This window comes from Neophocaena asiaeorientalis, unplaced genomic scaffold (assembly GCF_003031525.2).
Source record: "Neophocaena asiaeorientalis asiaeorientalis breed wild unplaced genomic scaffold, Neophocaena_asiaeorientalis_V1.1 scaffold400, whole genome shotgun sequence".
NCBI lineage: Eukaryota > Metazoa > Chordata > Mammalia > Artiodactyla > Phocoenidae > Neophocaena > Neophocaena asiaeorientalis.
Genome location: NW_020175089.1, coordinates 4,511,494 through 4,532,892, shown reverse-complemented (window position 1 = coordinate 4,532,892; position 21,399 = coordinate 4,511,494). Strand labels below are relative to the sequence as shown.

The 21,399-nt window shown below is 42.8% G+C and overlaps 2 protein-coding genes across 2 annotated transcripts; both read right to left on the bottom strand.

The window, feature by feature from the left end:
• Positions 1 to 7,328: 7,328 nt before the first annotated feature.
• TMEM230 (transmembrane protein 230) lies at positions 7,329 to 14,909 on the bottom strand. Its single transcript, XM_024764268.1, has 4 exons — positions 14,779 to 14,909; positions 12,718 to 12,838; positions 11,039 to 11,161; positions 7,329 to 8,418 (listed from the first exon to the last, which is right to left on the bottom strand). The coding sequence occupies exons 2-4, from the start codon at positions 12,814 to 12,816 to the stop codon at positions 8,278 to 8,280; spliced, it is 363 nt and encodes a 120-aa protein (XP_024620036.1). The 5' UTR covers positions 12,817 to 12,838; positions 14,779 to 14,909; the 3' UTR covers positions 7,329 to 8,277.
• A 491-nt stretch (positions 14,910 to 15,400) lies between these two features.
• PCNA (proliferating cell nuclear antigen) lies at positions 15,401 to 21,399 on the bottom strand. The gene is given in 7 exon segments (XM_024764273.1): positions 15,401 to 16,703; positions 16,791 to 16,914; positions 18,265 to 18,357; positions 18,359 to 18,460; positions 19,784 to 19,851; positions 20,017 to 20,114; positions 20,968 to 21,399. Coding segments are annotated over 7 exon segments (786 nt in total). The 5' UTR covers positions 21,189 to 21,399; the 3' UTR covers positions 15,401 to 16,623.

Below are 21,399 nucleotides of genomic sequence, written 5' to 3'. Positions count from 1 at the left end.
ATTTGAATTTTTTTGGGAAGAATACAAGGGCATACTGTCTATAAAGGAGGTCTTTACTCTTTTATTTAATATAATTCCACATTTAAATAAATTAAGTTATTAATTTTCGAAGCCTGAAAATTGGCCAGGTAGTAGGAAAACACTGGGCTGAACCCTGGTGACCAGAAATACTACCACAGTCTTGGCTGTGTCCAGAGAGATTTTAACATGGAGCTGGTTCCTTCAAGACTTTGCTCAAATTGCATATTCTCAGTAAGACCTTCCCTGGCCTCTCTGTTTAATACTGCAGCCTACTCACATTTCCATTACATCCATCCCTAGCATCAGCATTCCTCGTCTCCCTTCTGCTCAACTCTTCTTCTGTAGCAATTGTCACTTTCTAACTCACTGTTACTTTTTTCTGCATTCTAGGCAGAAGGAACAGCTAAAGCCAAGGCTCTAAGTTGGGAGCAGGCTCAGAGAAGTCAAGGAGCACTGAGAAGGCTGGTGTGGCTGAAGCAGAGTGAACAAGAGGTAGAGCAGCTGATGACAGGGAGGTGAGGGGGAGACTGTGTTGGGCCCCATCGCATTGCAGGGATGCAGGCTTTTCCTGTGAGTCAGATGTGGAGCTGCTGTGGGATTTTAAGAGAAATGACATGATGTGACATATTTTAAAAGGGTCACTCTGACTACTGTGCTGATAAGTGAAGACTTTATGTTGATAGGAGAACATATTGAGATAAGAAAAGATGTTACAGCCACAAAATAAAAATTGCTTGCTACAAAAATAACACCCAGAATGTAAAAGAGTCCTTAGACCTCAAAACCATGACAGCAAAAAAATAAAAAGTATAGCAGATGAGCTGGAACATAAAGCTGAGGAAATCTTCCATAAAGGAGATCAAAAAGATAAAATATGGAAAAAAGACAAAAATATGGAAAATAGGAGAGAAAAAATAAAGACTAACATTTAAGGAAACAATTCCAGAAATAGGAAACAGAGACATCTGAGTGAATGAAATTATAGAACGAATTGATTTCAGAAAACTCCTTTACACTGAAAGACAGGAGTTCCTAGACTGAAAGTATCTGGAACACCTGGTGTAATGGATAATGGGTGCTGGATAAAAAATGGACCAACAATAAGACACATCATCGTGAGACTTCAGTACAGTGAAAACAATCCTATAAGCATCTAGAAAGAAAAATAATAGCAAAATAAAGAACCTAGAATCAGAGCGTTACCAGACATCTCCACATATGTCACACAGGATGCCCAAAGGAACTGCAGTCACATCCTCACCTGTGAAGTAGCATGAGCAGGTGGAGAACAGGGCAGCAGGCTCTGGACAGAGCTCTTCAAGATGAAATAGACGAAATACTAGGAGATATATACAAATGGCAACAATTTGAATTAGTGATAGATACATCGAAAATTATGCAAACAAACAAAGCAAGATTGTTAATTCCAGGAAAAACTAAAGTTGTGTCAGAAAGGAGAAGTAAGTCATAAGTATCTGTCCTGGCTTAGCTGCAAATAAGGTCTATGTATTCTTGGTAATGTCAACATTTAATATTGATCCAACCAAAATGACACAATTATATGGAGAAAATGGAGGGCCTGGAAGTATGTATCATGGGAGACGATGAGGGAACAGAGTAAAATCTCCACCTCCCACTGGATAAAATCAATTGATTAGGCCTAATACTGAAATATTGTTAAGTGGTAATATATTTCATGTGGAGATAGTGAAGTCGATACAAAAAGTTTCAGCTGGAAGAATTGAAGGTGATTATTTCTTGGGGAGCAAGGGAAGAGGGGTTGCAGAGGACTACTGATTTTCATGACAAGCCTGGTGGAATCATTTGACTTTTTAAAGTATGTCCATTGATAATTTTGAGAAAAATAAAACGAAATTTAAAAAGAAAGCTATCAAAGTTCCTCATTCCTTAGATGGTCACAACCTAGTTCTGTGTCACTCTGGCAACCTTAATCCCCAGCTCTCCCAATGCCCAGCCTGGGCACCCAGACCACAGTACCCATTACCAGTTTGGGACCAGGCCAAGTTTCCCTCCCACCTGCCTGTGGTCTAGCTTGAGCTTTGTCTCAGCCAGATGCTTTTCAGAGCCTGCTAAGCCTCCTTTCCTCTCCAATCCACTTAGCAGAGAAAAAACTTTCTAAATTACTCATTTATTAATATTACTTACTGCATTTGTTTAGCTAGTTCACGTATGGACCTCTTTCTCTCTAAGTGTGTTGCGAACTTCTGGAGGAAGTGGACATTCCTTTTTGAGGCCTAGCAAATGTTCATAGTGGGTGCCCCCAATATTTCATGGATAAACTTAAAAGTAGAATTCAAGGTGAATTAATAGGTAAATTTAAATCAAAGTCTGGAGATAAAACAAAGGTTAAAGCTGTGACCAATAAGACACATAGAAGATCTAACTGTATCAAGATAGACTTGGGAATACCCTGGCGGTCCAGTGGTTAGGCCATGGCACTTTCACTGCTGTGGCCCAGGTTCAATCCCTGGTTGGGGAACTAAGATCCTACAAGCCGCATGGTACAACCAAAAACAAACAAACAAACAAAAAGATAGACTTGTTTTCAAAGCTTGTGGTCTACTTTTTTGGTTAATGTTTGAGATGTTTTAATAAAGAGATATTTTGCCCCCAAAGTCCTCTCAAGGTTCAAGTTTTGGTGACCTGAGGCTTGGTAGGTAAATGTGGATCCACTCTGCCAACACTGCATGTGACTTCATAGACTTTGTGCCTACCTTGCTTTTCTAGACTGCAAAATCTGAATCTCTGCAACTTGAGAAGTTAACTTCTTTTACTTCCATTAATATGAGATGAGACTGGAGGAGAGAGAAGACTCCCTGGCTCCTTGCTGGAGGCAGGATGCAAACAGCTGAGAGAGCAACACAATGGAATACCACCTTGAGTCAATGCTCAAAATGAGCAGGAGTCCTTGATCTGGGGCCAGCATCATTCCATGGCTCTTTTGGTCTCACTGTGGTTTCAGACTCCATTAAATGGGGAAAAAACTTGGCAATTTCTGACATCCCCAAGAAGCAGAAACTTAGAGCTCTCAGCAAGTCTCCTGTCAGTAACCTCTTAAGTTAAAATGTTCAGATCACAGTCCAGGGGCAGGAGCCGGGAGCTATGTCCAGAGATCTGACTTTCCCCAGCTCCTCAAGGTCATTCCTCCCACCTGCGACAAGTCATCTTCTCAACTGCACGCTGCACGCTGGAGAAGGGCAGGGTCTGGAGACCTCCTCACCCCCTCCCACAGGCAGTTGTCAGGGAAGGGAGCCCAGGCCACAAACCCTCCGAGGCTGTGTTGGTGATTCTGCTGCTGCCATCTTTTCAGTTGTAGGGGGATAGTGGTCCTGTGGGTGGTGATCTCAGAGCAAACTCGGCGGCCATCAATCCGAGAGAAAACCCTTTCAAAGGATTAGCATCTTGGCCAAGAACATTTATCTCCCAGACTGGAGCATTTTCTAGTGGCTCTTCCCAAGTTAGTGAGAGGAATGAAATACTGGAGGCATTAGAGACCCATGGAGACAGGGAGGAAAGCCAGCACTTCAGTGTTCAGGGTAAATTCCTGAGCCACCAGGTCTGCCTCCCCCAGAAACTGAGACAAAACATCCTGTCTCTCATTGGGTCATAAAGTATACTTTGTCCCTTCCCCTGGCCTTCAGAGCACCAAAGCATGCTTCCACTCCTGCCACAGACCTTCCCCATCTGTGGGACTTCTCTTTTGATTTCTCACTGCTCACAAAAATGGATCTTCACAAAGCTTTCCTGCATTGTTTCTGTGCCATTTCTATGAAGCTTCCCCAAGACACTGGGGGTTACTGTTTTAGCTGGAGAATAATGGTGGATGGAGGAGGAGGGACTAACCTTCTAGGTGCCCCTACTCCTAGCCATTGGCACTATCAGAGGAGGTCCAGTCCTAAAGGGAGGGAATGGACTGAGGCACGGGATACCCCAGATCAGTGCTTCTCAGACACTGACAGGTAATGTTCCCCCAGAGGTTTTGTTGGAATGCAGGTTCTGGTTTAGCAGTCTGGGGCAGGCCCAAGATTCTGCCTACCCAACAAGCTCCAGGATGCTGTTGATGCTGCTGGTCCGCAGACCACACTTTGAATAGCAAGGGGCAAGACTGAGAAGGGGAAGTGCAGGAAGAGAAGAGGTGCAAACAGGGTCCATGGGAGAAAGGGGAGGGAAGAACAAGCTCCAGGGAGAGGTGGTCTGACCATACTCCAGCTGCATCATCTCATCTGCACAGCCTTCCCTGCAGGGCCTCCGGTGGCCCACGTGTTGGCTACAGTGGGATGCTTTGGTCCTCCCCTTCCTCTCTTGTTCAACCAGAGAAGGACTGGAGAAGCTGCACGCTGGAGAAGGGCAGGGTCTGGAGACCTCCTCACCCCCTCCCACAGGCAGTTGTCAGGGAAGGGAGCCCTGCCTTGGTGGGACTGACTGCTGTGCTGGCTCTGGCCCCTGGCTCTGGGGTCGCTCCGCCATGGAACAGCAGGTTCTTCAGGTTGGCATCAGGGATAACAGATGGGCTCTCTCCTCCCCTCCTCAGCTTCACCCCAGGCACTACTCCCTGAAGCCAAAGGAGTGAACTTCTTCACTCTCAAACAGCAGCTTCCACTTACTGAGTGCTAGGCTCTGTGCGAAGCACCTTCCCACGTTGTTTTATTTACTCCTCACAATTACCCTACGGGTAGGAACTGGTTTATCCCCACATTACAAGGTAACTGAGGCTCCAGAAGTAATTTGTGCAATACCTTGTGACAAATAAGACTCAGTCTATGCCCTTCCTACCCTGGCACTAAGCCATAACTGACCATACATGTGAGGCCAGGAGCCTCGGGATGGGAAATTAGATGACAGAGCAAGGCAAATAAGGTGAGTTGATTTGGTTTATTGCCCTTTGAAGCTCAGCAGAAAATCAAGGCTGTTCTTGTCCCTTTACCAGCTTCCCTCACTGCACCAGTAACGGATGTTCCTCTGTGCCAGCCAGCAGGGACACTGCATGACCCTGGAGGAGGGGACTTGCAGGGGGTTGTGAATTGGGTTCAATGGCCTGAGCAGAGGGTGCCACGAAGAGAGTTGTCTCACCAGGGAGCACCAAATCTGTCTACAGAGTAGCTGCCCTCCCAGGCAGCTGACAGAGGGTCATTTAGGAAAGTCTGAATCAAATGGTACCAGCCCATCTGTCAGTACCTCAAAGGAACACTGTGTCCTGGGACAGAAACACACTCTTGACTTTGATCCTTCATTCAATAAACCTAAATCCCCACAAGCACTGTGCTAGACTTTGTGGGAATGTAAGACCCACTCTTTGCCCTTAATGAAGAAAACTAGAAGGTCTGGTACAAAAGTAACCAAGCAGTGGTGGGGCCTGCAGTGAACTAGAGAACTCTGCTCAAAGCTGCTTCACTACTACTTTGCTCCAGTTGGTTGCCTCTCAGCAAGAAAAATCTATTGATTTTCCAGAAAAAGCCCCAAATCAAGATCAGGTGAACTTTACCATTTTTAAAACAATTCTGGCCAACATCTGTGGCCACTAGTTTGCAACCTCTGCTCCTCACCGACCAAGTCTTATCCTTTCCTATTGTACCCTCAGCACCTAAAATTCTGGGCAGAAAGGAAGCAATCAATATGCTTCTGGCACACTGACCAGGTGAAGCTTATCCAGAAGAAATGGGTCTGAAACTGCCATCATATGTAGAATAGCTGATGCAACTGGGGAGGACTTAGCTTTGGAAATGACTAATGAGAGACATAATTATTGTTGCAAATAAGAAAATCCTTATATTGGACTTCCCTGTGGCACAGTGATTAAGAATCAATGCAGGGGACACGGGTTTGAGCCTTGGTCCAGGAAGATCCCACATGCTGCAGAGCAACTGAACCCATACGCCACAACTACTGAGTCTGTGCTCTAGAGCCCGCGAGCCACAACTGCTGAGCCCCCGTGCCACAACTACTGAAGCCCGTGTGCCTAGAGCCCATGCTCTGCAATGAAGAGAAGCTGCCACAATGAGAAGTCCATGCACCGCAATGAAGAGTAGCCCCTGCTCGACATAACTAAAGAAAGCCCGCGCACAGCAACGAAGACCCAGTGCAGCCAATAAATAAATAAATAAATAGAAAATCTTTATAAAGCTAGGGCACATGGTTTGGCCAACGCTTTAGAAGGAGCAGGAAGGCTGCTTTTAGATAAAATATACATTTGACAATTGACCTTGGTTCCCGTTGATCCTACCCATCCCTCTGCCCTCCATTCCTTTACTTGTCCAGCCCCTAAAGGCATCTGGCTTTCATACTCGGTAAGGGAAATTCAGGCTTTGCTTAAATGTGAGTCCCAAATATCAACTTATTACCTAAGAATCTTACCCAACTCAGGGTTTTTCCAAGTATTAAAATGAAATAGAGGAGAGCTTCCCTGGTGGTGCAGTGATTGAGAGTCCACCTGCTGATGCAGGGGACACGGGTTCGTGCCCCGGTCCGGGAGGATCCTATGTGCCGCGGAGCGGCTGGGCCTGTGAGCCTTGGCTGCAGAGGCTGCGCGTCCGGAGCCTGGGCTCCGTAACGTGAGAGGCCACAACAGTGAGGGACCCGCGTACCGCAAAAAAAAAAAAAAAAAAAAAAAGAAAAGGACCAAATAATTTAGTTTGGCCAAAACCTTCTGGTCTTAGCTTTGCTTTGCAAACACTGTCCAGGATAAAGTTTTATATATTTCCTCACATCTACACTGTCAAGGCCCAAGAACTTTAATTAGACTACTGGACTCCCCAGCCAACCCTCCCATTACCAAATGTACCTATCCTTGAAGGCTGCTTCCGATCACCCTCTCTTTGTCTCTCACTTCCTGAGTCCTAGCCTAGCTTTTTTTCCCATTTGTACTCACTCCGTGCGTTAATCTCATCCAGCCCCACAGCCCTTAGATATTGCCCCAACACTGACTCCCAAATTTCTAACTATAGCATAGACTCCCTTCCTGAACTCCAAACTGCACATTGCAATCGCCTACTCAACATCTCCACTTGGATGTTAAGTAGACATCTAAATTTAATACATCCAAAGTTGAAGTCATCTTCCCCAATAACAATGCTCTACCCACGACCCTCCAAATCTCAGCTAATGGCACTTGCAGGCTTCTAATCATCCAAGTCCATAACTTCAGAGTAAAAGAATGACTGGAAAACAGTCTAATGCACAATGCCAGTTATCTAAAAATGAAGGTAGTCCTAGGTATTGGGATCAAAGATATCATATAATCACTAAAATGTTTTCTAAAATAGGTTTAAAGTTATCTTTTAAGTCTAGGATTTAGATTTTGACATTTTAATTTCTTTTGAATACAAGCCACTTTTTGCAAGTTAGGAAACAGAATCAAACTAAGGCAGTCTTGTCCTCTACAGATCCAGGCCAGTTCTTACAATCTTCAGCAGAATGACATCATAATACGAGGTGCTAACAACAGGGTTAAAAACTATAAATAATAACCACTTATCTACATTTTTTCCTTAGGAAACAGCCAAAAGTCTCGTCCTTAAAGGTATGATATACAGAACATCTAGATTTACAAAGGACAGAATGATCCAAATTATATGCTGGCCAACCTGTCAGTGAACCAGATCAGAGCTGGCCAAGGACTGGTGAACAGAGAAGGTGTTTACAGTTTGAAAATTTGCTGAGGTTTAAAAAATTCCTAGTTGCTGTTAATAAGAAAGCAAGTAAAAAATATTAGAGGTGCACCACACTGATATTTGATTTTACCACGGTTTTCCACTAGAACACAAAGTTAGAGTATAGGGATAAGATACTTACATATTTTCAAAATAAATTACTTAGTAATAAGAAATCTGACATACTGCGTTCTTCCATTTGCCACAAGAACATATTAACAATGAGGACTATTTAAAAGAATGCTCAACTCTAAAAAGGGTGGTGGCAGCAACACATTCCAGTACAGAATAACCTCCCACTTTCCCATACAATTAACATTGCTACTTTTCATGATACATATTCATGTGGAAAAACTTGTCAGGAGCTTTTGCCAGGGCCGGGAGATGAAAAATAGAGACTGTCCTGATGACATGGATAGCTGTAAGCTCAGTTAACATCTTTAGGATGGACCCATAAAATCTGGCCACTGTTTTGTTAAACATCTGCAAATTGGAGAACTCCTTAGCCCTTAGCCATAGTATCTGCTCAGTGTCTTAAAGCTGGGCTCAGTCCCATCTATCACTCTTTTCTTCAGGGCTGAGGTGTGTGCTAGTCATCAAAGTCTGGAATGTCATCGTAGGAGTATCCCCGGTAGCCTTTGGATGCGTAGTAGGCGATGCGCAGGTGGTAAAATCCTGGCAGGAACACCAGGATGCCAATGATCAGGACGGGAACGGCCCGGTCTGCCCCCTGGTGGCAGAAGGAGGCAAACACATCAGTACCATGCAAGTTATAAATTTTAAAATAAAATAAAGCCATGGGTCCAATCCATGGATCAGTTATCATATACTTTTCAGAGCACTTTATTTTGGTAATACACTACCAAGGCAAAAGATTTACATCTCTTTGCCTCCTTATCAATTGCAGAAAAACTACAAAGTACTAAAAATTATAAAGAAATTATCCATGTTCAACCATAGATATCTACTTCCCATAAAGAAACCAGAGCTCCTTAGAGAAATTGCTGTTTACGAGTTGAGGGGGCAGGGAATGTACAGATGGGCCTGGGATAACTTGCTGAGCCAGAAAACAAGAAAGCTATCAAAGGCTAACCTAGGTCAGCTTTAAAAGACAGGAGTAGGGGGCTTCCCTGGTGGCAGAGTGGTTAACACTCCACGATCCTAATGCAGGGGACCTGGGTTTGATCCCTGGTCAGGGAACTAGATCCCACATGCATGATGCAACGAACTGCCACAACTAAGGAGCCCACCTGCCACAACTAAGACCCAGCACAACCAAATAAAGAAAGAAAGATTTTTTTTAAAAAAAGAAAAAAAGACAGGAGTAACCTGCAGAGGCTCCTATTGACCAAATATGGGACAATTTATATGTTAAAAAGAATATAGACTACAGTTGACTGAAGCACAAATATGTAAAACGATGATAAGCTTACAGTGATACTAACAATTCTTTGGTTACCTTTTGAGGTTGCTAGGTGTATTTTTATAAAAATTTGATAATTAAAGAGAAATAATCAAACATTTTTCCTACCTTCACTATACACATTGTATTTCAGGGTAACCAAATAATGGTTTTGAGAAAGTTCCAGAAGAATTTTCGCTGATAAACGTGGAAAATGATAGAGCTGGATTCCTTAGTGAAAAGGGTAATTCATTTTATAATAAATGAATTAGGCTGAAGACACTTGAACCCAGTAATCAATCTTAATATCAACTAAAAATTAGGACAACCATTTTGTGCCTCCTAATGTAATGCTATAGCAATGGTTCTCAAAATGTGGTCCATGGAACACCAGCATTGCCGGGGAACTTATTAGAAATGCAAATTCTCACGCCTCACCCTAGACCTACAAAACTGGAATCTCTGGGAGCAGGGTCAAGGAACCTGTGTGTTAACAAGTCTGCCAAGTGATTCTGATAGATGCTGAAGTTTGAGAACCCATGTGCAATAGCAAATACACAGCACCCCTATGAAATATTCTTTCTAAAACAAAGCTAAAGTACAACTAAATCTAAGCAAGTCCCTAAATCTAACAGTATGCAAGAAATATGAGGAATAGAAAAACAGGTAAATGGTATCAAGACAACACTCCTAGATTAATGTAAAAACTGTTAGAGATGCACACTTACAGATTTACCAGCAAATGTAAATCTGGTATTTGCTTTAGTATACAGGAAAAAAAGTTGGGGATAGATGAAACAAAACATTCATAAATGTTGATGCCTAGTTGTGGTGGGGGTTCATATTATTCCATCTACTTCTGTTTTGCTTGAAATGTCTGCAATAATAGTGAAAAAAACCCCAAACTAAAAACCAAAACAATCTATAGGTGATTTTCTTAATTAACACCTTTATCCTTATTTATAAAGTAGTCTTTTACAAACCACACAAGGTGAAGTGATATTTGTTGCCTGTGGATCTCACCTCCACTCTAAATTTTCACATCATTAATAGAATCTTGACTATACCCCTGGGATTAACAATGCATGCTGCAATGAAAGTTAACTGAAGGCACAGTCCTGAAGTTAGATGTTCAAATTTAGATGGCACCAAGTATGCCTCTGGTGGCCACATAATAGTTTAGGACCTGAGGCAACTTGGAGACAGGTCTCAAAAGCCAAACGTAGCCATTTTATTGTGACAGTGTTTAATATTCCCAGTTCCAAGGATAATGCCCACAGTTTTAGCTCTTGGCTTTGTTCCTTCTGTAGACCAATGTGACCATCATCCCCTGGCCTGGTGTGTGTTGAAGAACAGATGTGAACTATTGTCAGTATTACTTTAGAACAATTTAGACGCTGTGTATAAGCATCTGTATACAATCCAAACGAAAGAACAACCAAAAAGTACTTTAGGTTACTAAGGTATCACACTGAAGCTCAATAGGAACTCCAACCAAATCTAATTTAAGAAAGATCTGATCCATGAGCCAAAAGTCCTGGCTTGGTCAGTGGCCCCAGACCTATATAAGCCTCGCTGCTTCTCCCCAAACACTAAGTACAGCAGTATAACTGCAAAGTTATAATAACAGCATTCTACTCCAGTTATAGCCTTTATCAGTCAGAAATCCTCAACGCTAGGCTCAGTTTTGCTGTTCCAAACTAAGATGGTGGGAAAACTGCCCAACATCTCAGAGGGAAAATTTGCCTACCTGCTACACTCACCTCATAGGAACTGTGGGAGAAGTTTGTTGAAGCTCAAAGGAAGAAATATGTCTTGTTATCTGAGAACAAAATCTAAAAAAAGAAACTCTTTTCTCCTTTCTGCTGGAATATACTGAATATAAAAATGTGAGTCCTGGCTCACATTTTAAACATCTCATGGCAATCCCACAAGCCCCTCAGCTTACCCCTTTGCTGATATAGCCTGCCAGCAGGAGGGAGCCTATGATAATGAGGAAGGCGCCAATCAAAAACAGCACCGTAGCAAGCGCAATGGCCTTATATGGAATCTTAGGAGGGCTTTTCTTAAACTGAAAGAGAAACAAAAAAAGACAAGGAAGAGCATTATGAATACACCAGGGCTCAGACACTTTAAAGCAGAGAGGATAAGAGGAAACAATCTTGGTGTGTCTTGACGTAAGTCCTACTACCCAATGCAGCTCTGGGAGAGAAAGGAAAAAGGACTGGCAGGAGACGAAGGTCTAGTTATTGCTCTAACAATAACTTGAGGGAGGGAGTCCCAGAATGTTATTCTTTCTCGTTTTAGTCTCATTCCACAGACCATTCACTGTACCGTAAAAAAATTATTTTCTTACAAAAACAAAAGATACTTTATGGTCATTCATTGATTAGACATGTTTTTAATAAACATGTCTTGGCACATGGAAGGCTGTACTAATCTACAGGGATTAAGAGTGTACATCATGCTCTGGAAAATAAGAAAGAAAGTAAGTGATTTCTGGCATTCAAAGTTAAGCTGGCATATAGTCAAAGGTTTTAAAAAAAAACTTTTTCGGGCTTCCCTGGTGGTGCAGTGGTTGAGAGTCCGCCTGCCAATGCAGGGGACACGGGTTCATGCCCCTGTCCGGTAAGATCCCACATGCCGCAGAGCGGCTGGGCCCGTGAGCCATGGCCGCTGAGCCTGCGTGTCCAGAGCCTGTGCTCCGCAAGAGGAGAGGCCACAACAGTGAGAGGCCCGCGTACTGCAAAAAATTTAAAAAAAAACAACAAAAACTTTTCCTAAAGCATTAGTTGCCTGCCCCACAAGGCAAATAACCTGCCTTATTAACAAGTTCAATTCAAGGTTAAGATTCAGAAACAAATTCCTAAGGTTTGGCTCATGGTTGTGTCTGACCTAACTGACTGGAAGCTTTCCAGACGCACTTAAAAACAAAACGAAAAAACCCCCAAAACTCTCTCCTTCAAGTGTGGGTCCAAAAAGTACAGAGAATAATTGATTTGTTTATATTTAAAAGGATGGGTTCCTGCCACTTCCTCTTCGGTCCTGGTTCCACCTAAAATATTCTATTCTAAAGGGAAGTGGGTAAAAGGAGATGCTACACCATTAACTATTTTATAAACGATGATCTGGGTAGGACACAAACTTAATAAATATTCTCTGTTTTACTTATTGTTTGTCACAAAGAATACCTTTAAGAAATTGGATCTCATGACATCAGGAAAGAAGGAAGATTCCCACAATCTGTTGGCTTTAGCAGTTAGTTTCTCCCTTAAAAGATGAACTGGTCTTGACTGAAGTGTAAACAAACTGATGACACAGTCTTTAAAAAATTCTACTTAACAAAAGACAATCTGATTATTTCCAGATTAACTAAATAGAATTTGCAACTACTGAACTCTGGCATTACAACTAAAATTTCTTAGACAATATTTATATTGGTTCGAAACTGCTCTGCCAAGGTCCTTCCTTCTGCAGGCTATGGCTGAAAATCTCAGAGCAGAGTTTCTTTCCTGCTGCTCCCTCTAATATCTAGGGACAGTGAGCAAAACCTCTACCTGGAAGGTTTCCCTGCTAACTCAGCAGAAACAGAGCCAGCCAATCTCATCAGGTCCCTTCTGCATTTACCTGAAGGTCAATGTAGCCATCGTCTGTACTGGAGAGCCTTGAGTATTTCACTTTACTACTGGGGATTCCAGTAGCCAGGTTGGTACGAGACGGCATCATAACACGCTGACACAGCTACAGTCTGAAAACAAAGAAAAGCATTATTGTCTGCAGGCTACAACAATGTGTTTGTTATACGTATTGGAGTTCTGGGCTGCAATGTCATACTAGCAACTGGCAATTTAGGCTCCATTGCTCTTAGAACCTGATATTCCTTTGACAAGTGAAAGCATTCTCATTATGCATCTACTCTGGTTTGTCCTGGTAAAATAAGAATCAAGACATTTGCCAAGAACCAGACCTCATGTTTATGTTGCCACCAATGTTTCTCTGCTTCCTAATTTTTCCAAAGTCACACGGCGAGTAGGTTAAAGGGTGGTGACTTAAATCCAAGTCCATTTGATATTTCAACCATTCTGCTATAGTATAGTATTGCCTGTCCCCCGTCCCTGCTTCCAGAAAAAGCAACAGGAGCATATACTCAAGTGATTCTCTTATTTGTCAGGGAGAGAGGAGAGACGGTGGGAAATGGAATACATTCACATCAGCATTTTGCCTATTTCCCTCTGATAGATATCATCCTTTTAATACAAAAGATCTGTAAAACTTCTTGTTGTAAATTTGGATAAGCTACTGGCTACCAGTGTTGTACCAGTGTCCTCTGATTTGCCTGCCTCTCTGCTCCACCCCAAGCACTGAAAGCAGCGATTGCACTTTCCAGGTTACTTCTACAGCTACATTAGAAACAAACAAAAAACCCTGAATAAATACCTGGTTTTTGTTCAAAATAGTCAAAGCTGACTATAGTAAGGAGATCACAGTTATTATGCCACCAGTTTAAACACAGTAGATAAGATTTAAAAACAATGACATTTAAATTGAAAAAACATTTGTAATTTGTGTACTTTTCCTCCAGAAAATCATAAAGTTATGCGAATGAAACAAGTAAATCTATTTTAATCATGAAGATATTTGATTTCTAAAAGTGAAACATATCTTTAAAAAAAGAAAATTAAGTATTTCAATAAGGGCAACATAAAAAAAAAACATAAAGACTGGCCTTCCTCTGGTATGACATTTTGCAAATAATCATCATCATTATAATGGCAGTTAACCATTACCTAGTATTAAGTGACGGGTACTGTTTTAAGTGCTTTATATATACTTAATACTGAATATTAATGAGCTGTTTTAAGTGGCCCACTGTCAACCTAAACTAACTAGCATTATAAAGGAATTGGTGCTAAATGTTCATGTCCCTTTTTAGTAATTATATACTGGAGCAGAAATCAAGTATTAAAAAAATAAGAGTATGCTTACTTACATGCTTTTCTAAAAGGGTTAGATCAAATTCCGTCAAATACTATGTTTTCAGGTGTTGCGATCCCGACTACACGATAATCTAAATTTAATTCTATAAAACTTAAAGTCCAAACTACCAATAAGTGGGTGGTTTGAGAGCATTTAATCACCTCTGATTTGTATTAGTCTTAAAAAAATAGTTTACATACTCTGACATTAACTTCATACACCGCATCAAAACATAAAAAAGCGCACGGCGTGAAGGAGAGGGGAGACGAATGCTTATTGGTAGCAAAGAGTAATAATTCTGAAAGAGGGGAAAGGAAAAACGTAAATCAATGTTTTCCGGGTACCAGCCCAAGTTCCCAACAGGCTTTTTTTACCAGCCTCACCGCAACCCCAAAATATCCTCAGCACTTGAATGTTGCAATAATTTTTAAAGCATCAGCAAAGCACTTAGCACAGTGCCTTGCACTACGAGCCTCTACACACTACTTCCCTGCCCGCCTCCAGAGCGAGCCAACAAGAGAAATAAGGACCAACATGATTTTAGAAGGAAAACAAAATCCAGTTTCTGGAAAAGGGCCAGCCGTGCCCCGGGAGGACGAACGCTCCACACCGAGGACTCGGGGCTTGATTTCGGCAGGGAGCGCAGTCTGGGCCGCGCCGCGAACCTGAGTCGAGCTCTTCCGCTCCCGCCCCGCCGCACGAACGCCTTACCGGAGCCCGGGCCCGGCAGCCCGCGCGCAGAAAGCTAGCTCACGGTTCGCAGCAGGTGAGCCGGAGACCTCACAGTACGCCCCCAGACCACGGCGTCCCCGCCCCAGACCAGCTGGGAGCCGGAAATGGCGTGTCGCAAGGCAGCGCGCCGGACGTGGCGTCACCGAGAGCGACGCCTCCTCGTTCCACTCTCCGTCCGGTTTCGGGCGTGTGCCCGGTGTGCTAGGGACCCGTGGGGTTTCGGGAGGCGCCGTGGGCTGGGCTGGCTGCCGACCACCTCCGCCGCGGCGGGCGAGTGCCTAGCTAACCGGGCCGCGTGGGTCACAGGTCCAGGGCTAGCCGGCTACGTGTTTCTTTCCGGCCCCTAGGGTAGTGTAGGGAGCTCAGTGGCGCCTCGAGAGGCGGAAGCCGAGCCGGCGAAGCTCCCTGAAGGCCGGGGCTGTCAGGTCTCCCTATGCCCAGGGAAGGCTGCCTTCCCGGGCCGCGCCGCAGTCTCTGCCACCCTATACCCTACCCGCAACTCTCGAGTAGCCCCACATTCTTGCGCTTCAGTTTCCCCGCTCCTCGTCTTCAGGCCTTACCCCGGCAAGAGGTCTGGCCACAAGGGACATTTTGCAACACGTGAAACTTTTTAAAATGTCGAGCTTTATTAAGTATAATTTACATATGATAAAGTACAAATGGATTAGTTTTGACAGATACATATAGTCTTGGAGCCATCATCACAACGTAGATAAAATATTTTCATCACTCCAGAAATTTCCATCAGGCCCCTTTGCAGCCAATATCTTTCCCCAACCCCAGGCACAGAAAGGTAATGAATAGTTACCTACTGGATACAGTGAGTTCTACCGTCACTGCAAGTACGAAAGAAATCTGTCATTTAATCCACCAAACACAAAATACACCGGAAAAAGAGGACTACAATAAAGGAATTCTCAATATGCAGCACGCCAACTTGTGACCGTGTAGCACAATTACTGCTGGGCCTTTTTCACTTTCTTGGTTGAATCCAACATCCATGGAACTAAGCCACCTTCATCCTTTAAGGGAATAAGTCCCCACAAAAGGCTACTTATGCTAGAGAAATTATTTTTGCACAAACATACTCCTTGGGACCTATCAGATCTACTAAAACTTCCAAGACTCCTGTACAAGGCTCCCTAGGCTAATGAAACACTGCCCTGTAACAATGCTAGTCTTATAAAGCTGACAGAACTTTGGGTACATTAAGCTTCTGTAAAGTGTTAGTTTCTGCAAGCAAAAATGACAAAATACTATATATTTGTTCTACTCTCCCCTTTTCATTTCTTGAGCTGAAGTCAGAATACCAAGTTTGGCAAATAAATCCCCCTATACTTTGTCACCTGCTGTATCTGGAATACTTTTTATCACTGTATCTAATGTCATATCAACCTGCTCTAGACTGAAACAATAAGCTCATTTACATGAGCTGCTTGAATTGTGAATTCTCTAGGATACTTGCAACCATCGTGGTCCAAATGAAGGCACTGTCCTGTGATGTTTGAAATTCAAATGACTTTTATTTAAATTGAAAACAATACTTAAAACTGCATTTAGAGTCAAAACCCTTTTGTTTATAAAAATTATAAGGAGTATTCCCTAGGTAAGGCAAAGTTATTACTCAGTTAACAAGACCAGATTTGACTTTGGACTTTACTTTTTGAACAAACTGTAGAGAATGGAGAAAAAAAGTTATTTACAGAAAACAATATCTACATATGTACTCAGAGGTACAAAGACAAAACAGACTTAAGTATGTGCTAGCATCTCAGAAAGAGTTCTCAAAGAGCTTAGTTTTATTTCCTTGAATTTTAAGAATGTCTAAGATCCTTCTTCATCCTCGATCTTGGGAGCCAAATAGTACTTTAAATGTCCCATATCAGCAATTTTATACTCTACGACTGAAAGAAAACAGGAATATAATTAATTACTGAGAAGTACCACATACACTACCTACAAAACAAGATTCAACAAGTTTATTATCTTACCAAGGGGTACATCTGCAGACATACTGAGTGTTACTGTAGGAGAGAGTGGAGTGGCTTTTGTAAAGAAGTTCAGGTACCTCAGTGCAAAAGTTAGCTGAACTGGTTCATTCATGTCTATGGTAACCTTAGGGAGAAAACAAAAGATTCATCATACTGAAAAACATCAAGAAAGCTGCAACCCATTCATTTCTAATATACATTGACAAATGACTTAGTTTCTTCGACAAATAAAATTGTAATAGAGGGAAAATGAAATTGAAGAGAGAACCAATGGACTAAAAGAAATTTAAGGAGTGTATCTCAATGAACTGTAATGTACGGACCTTATTAAAATCTTGATTCAAACAAACTGAAATAACCAAGGAAGTAGAAACACTGAAAAATTCCTTAATATAATTTTCTTAGATGTCATAAAATGTTTACACTACGAATAAATTAAAATATTTATGAGTGATTTTTTTCTTTTTTTAAAAATTTCTAGCTGCATGGCTTTAGGGATGTTAGTTCCCTGATGAGGGATCGAACCCACGCCCTTGTCAGTGAAAGTGCGGAGTCCTAACCACTGGACCGCCAGAGAATTCCCTATGGGTTAAGTAACATTTGAGAGAAGAACAAAAATCAAGATTGGCAGAAGAGTGAAATGTAATTTAGGAGAAAAGAATCAGCCCCTGGAGTTTTGTTACTAATATATATTTGTTACTAATATATGTATTTTTAAACTCTTTATTTAAAAGTTAATATAAGGATTACACAACAGCTAGATTTTACCCCCAACTAGATCCTACTGGGTTGCTCAATTATTAGGTAAAAACATAGTACCTCCAGAAAGCTAAAGCTAAAGCTAGGCTAAAGCCAAGCCTATCCTTAAGAGTACGTGTGGGTTTGATACACAAACCCATTGTTCTACAGTTTATAAAGGTTGCACTAAATTTGCATTCCCTTCTCACAAATTTAAGTTAGATGGCATCTATAAGATCACTTGCTGATTTCAGAAGTTTCAATTCTCACATATTAGTTACTTGGAAATGCAAATTCTGTCTGTTTTTCTTTAGAGCTTTCTTTAATTTTAGCAATTACCTTGCTAAAGACTGAAAGTTTGTGGCCCCCCCACCACCCCAATTCACGTTAAAACCAAATTCACAATATGGTGGTATCGGAGGTGGGGCCTTTGGGAGGTGCTTAGTGTTAGGAAGGCAGAGCCCTCATGAATGGGATTAATGCCCTTAAAAAAGAGACCCCAGAGAACTCCCTTGCCCCTTCCACCAGGTAAGAAGGCTGCTGTCTGTGAACCAAGAAGCAGGCCCTCGTCAGACACCAAACCTGCCAGCTTCCGAGTCTCCAAAACTGTGAATAATAAACTTTCGTTGTTTAGAAGCCACTCAGTCTATGGCATTTTGTTATAGAAGCCTTAGCAGACTAAGATATAACCTAATATTCTTCTTCAAGGTATTTTGTTTACTTAAAAACTACTTACAGCCTCCTCTTCTTTATCAACATTACTCGTTTGTGACAACTTAATATTTCCATTTCCAAGTTCTCCACTTGCAGAAAATTTCACTCCATCTTTTTGCACAGGAAATTACAACAGCATCTCCAATATGACTGAGATCTCGGCATATACGTGCAAATTCACCAGAAGGCATCTTTACTACACAGCTGTACTCTTGTTCCTGTAAAACAAAGAATTTTTTTTTTTTTTTTGTGGTACGCGGGCCTCTCACTGCTGTGGCCTCTCCCGCTGCGGAGCACAGGCTCCAGATGTGCAGGCTCAGTGGCTGTGGCTCACAGGCCCAGCCGCTCCGCGGCACGCAGGATCCTCCTGGACCGGGGCACGAACCCACGTCCCCTGCATCGGCAGGCGGACTCTAAACCACTGCGCCACCAGGGAAGCCCCAAAACAAAGAAATTTAAATGTCATAGAAATAAAAGATTTGGCACCCTCACTTTCTGAAGATTCAGCATCTAAACAAGAACTCAGAATTCAAGATTTTCTGATTACTTTGAAATATCACTCATTGTGTAATTTCTTAACACTCTAACCACTCAAAAAATAAATGCAGATATAAAACAAGTATGCTGTAAGAATAACCACACTAAGAAAACAAATTAGAGCTTAAACTTTTAACAGTAAATGCACTATCCCGGGAACAAGAGCCTCCACCTAATCACCCTACAGTAGGGCTAAATCAAGAGGCCATTAGGGTATGGCATTCAGTGATGATGGCGCAAACAGGTCTGCTTTCCAAAACAAGAGAATATGATGTTAGGCATTTTAAACATCAGAACACCTCTTCTCACTTTTGATGTTGATAAACCTAACCATAATGAATTTCTGCTAAAATGGCTTTAAGATTGTCTCTCAATAAATATCAAGCACTCGGGTTTCCCTGGTGGCGCAGTGGTTAAGATCTGCCTGCCAATGCAGGGGACACAGGTTCAAGCCCTGGTCCGGGAAGATCCCACATGCCGTGGAGCAACTAAGCCCGTGTGCCACAACTACTGAGCCTGCACTCTAGAGCCCATGAGCCACAACTACTGATGCCTGCACACCTAGAGCCCATGCTCCACAAGAGAAGCCGCCTCAATGAGAAGCCTGCGCACCGCAATGAAGAGTAGCACCCCCCTCCCCAGCTAGAGAAAAGCCCACATGCAGCAATGAAGACCCAACACAGCCAAAAATAAATTAAAAAAATAAAGATCTACAGAAAACCAAAAAAAAAAGCACTCTAGGAATAATAATTAAAAAAAAGATGCAGAGGTTAATGTAAATATTCACTCAGCAGAAATAAATTCAAACCAATGAGCCACTGTAGAACACCATAACTTAATAAAATGACAAATATGTCAGTGTTAAACACCCCACTTTGGAACATGCATGAGCAGATATACAGAAAAAGTTCTGTTAGGAAATAGGCTTTAAATTATTATATTAATATATCTTATGTAACTTTCAAGACTGTACAGTATGCTCAATCAGAAACTTGGATACTCACTGGAATTCCAAGTTGTTCAACATCTAAATCCATTAACTTCATTTCATAGTCTGAAACCTTTTCTTGATCTACCAAAAGAAACCAAATGTTGAAGAAGAACATGTAAGTTTACAAATGTCAGGTATATTTTACAGCCATCACAAACATTATCTTAAATTTCTCTCAGCCTTGGGAAATACTGACACTACATTTTAATTTCTTCTAGCATAAGTCAGTAGAAGGGTGAGACTTACTTGGAGCTTCAAATACAAGTGCCAAGGTGTCCGCATTATCTTCAGCCCTTAGTGTAATGATGTCTTCATTGCCAGCACATTTCAGTATTTTGGACATGCTAGAACACAGAAGAACAAAGCGTTTAAAATCAACAAATTAAAACCAGGAGGTACCACTTTTAACCATTAGACCATCTGCCGAATTGGTGAGTTAGGATGTGTAAGCCGGTCCAGCCATTTGGAATGCAATCTGGTAGTATTTATACTTAAACTAAACAGCCCCCCCACCAAGAGCAATTTCACTTCTGGATATAAATAAAACAGCAGTATTTTATGAACTGCAAATCCCTTTGGTGGGTGAAGTTAATTATTGGGACAACGATCTTTAAAAACGATTTAATAAACCAGTTAAAACACACTGCATGTAGTAGGGGTAAATATTTCTCACAAGCCTTAAGATTTAAACATGTGTATGTACTAGACAGGTAGTGGTCAAAAGTTGAAAGCACTGCCCTGGGATATATTTTCCTCAAACCGGGATCTTGGGGTGCTCAGCGCAACTCTGTAGTAAAAGAAATACTCTTGTCTCTTGTCGCTCGTTAGGGCGAATGAACTAGGACACATTATAAAGCAGTTAAAGTCAATCAGGACCAAGGTTTCTCATCCGAGGCCGCCTGCCCTTAATGACCAAAGATCTCTGCAACAGTCTTTTCCTGGCACCGCAAAGAAGTCCGTCATTTTCCCGCCACCACCCGCTTTGTGACTTTGGCGCGGAAAGAGCCGGTTCGCGCTGCAGCTAGCGCGGGCTTTCCGAACCGCGCGTTCCGCTGGGTCCCGCCCCACTAGTGCCGCAAGCCAATGAGAAGGCGCAGATGGCCCACTCCAGCCAATGAGGGCCCGGCCCGGAGGCGCTCCCGCCAAGAGCCAGAGGAGGTGGATCGGGGCCCGGCTATCCGCTGCTTAGGGGCTCACCTGGTGAGGTTCACGCCCATGGCCAAGTTGCGGTCGCAGCGGTACGTGTCGAAGCCCTCGGAGCGCAGGGTGAGCTGCGCCAAAGAGACATGGGACGAGTCCATGCTCTGCAGGTTCACGCCGCTCGAGCTGATGTCCCAGCAGGCCTCGTTGATGAGGTCCTTAAGCGCCTCAAGCACCTTCTTCAAGATGGAGCCCTGGACCAGGCGCGCCTCGAACATGGTGGCGGAGTCGCAACGACACGGCTGCTGGCGGAAGGAAGGAGGAAGGTATAGCCGGCTTAGGCTTCAGAAGATGAGAGCGAACGACGGAACTAACGAACGGTTGAGACGGAGGAAGCCCACAACGAGCCCGCCGCGCCTGCAGCAGTTTAATACTGCCGCGTCTGCGAGCGCGCGCTACGACCCCGCGCCCCTCGCGGAGACGTCACCA

Coding starts and splice junctions, on each gene's coding strand:
- TMEM230 (XM_024764268.1), bottom strand. CDS start 12,816: ATGATGCCGTCTCGTACCAACCTGGCTACTGGAATCCCCAGTAGTAAA. Junction 11,162..12,717: donor ATGGCTACATTGACCTTCAG/GTAAATGCAGAA, acceptor TTTCTCTTTCAG/TTTAAGAAAAGCCCTCCTAA. Junction 8,419..11,038: donor CAGGCTATATCAGCAAAGGG/GTAAGCTGAGGG, acceptor TTCTGCCACCAG/GGGGCAGACCGGGCCGTTCC.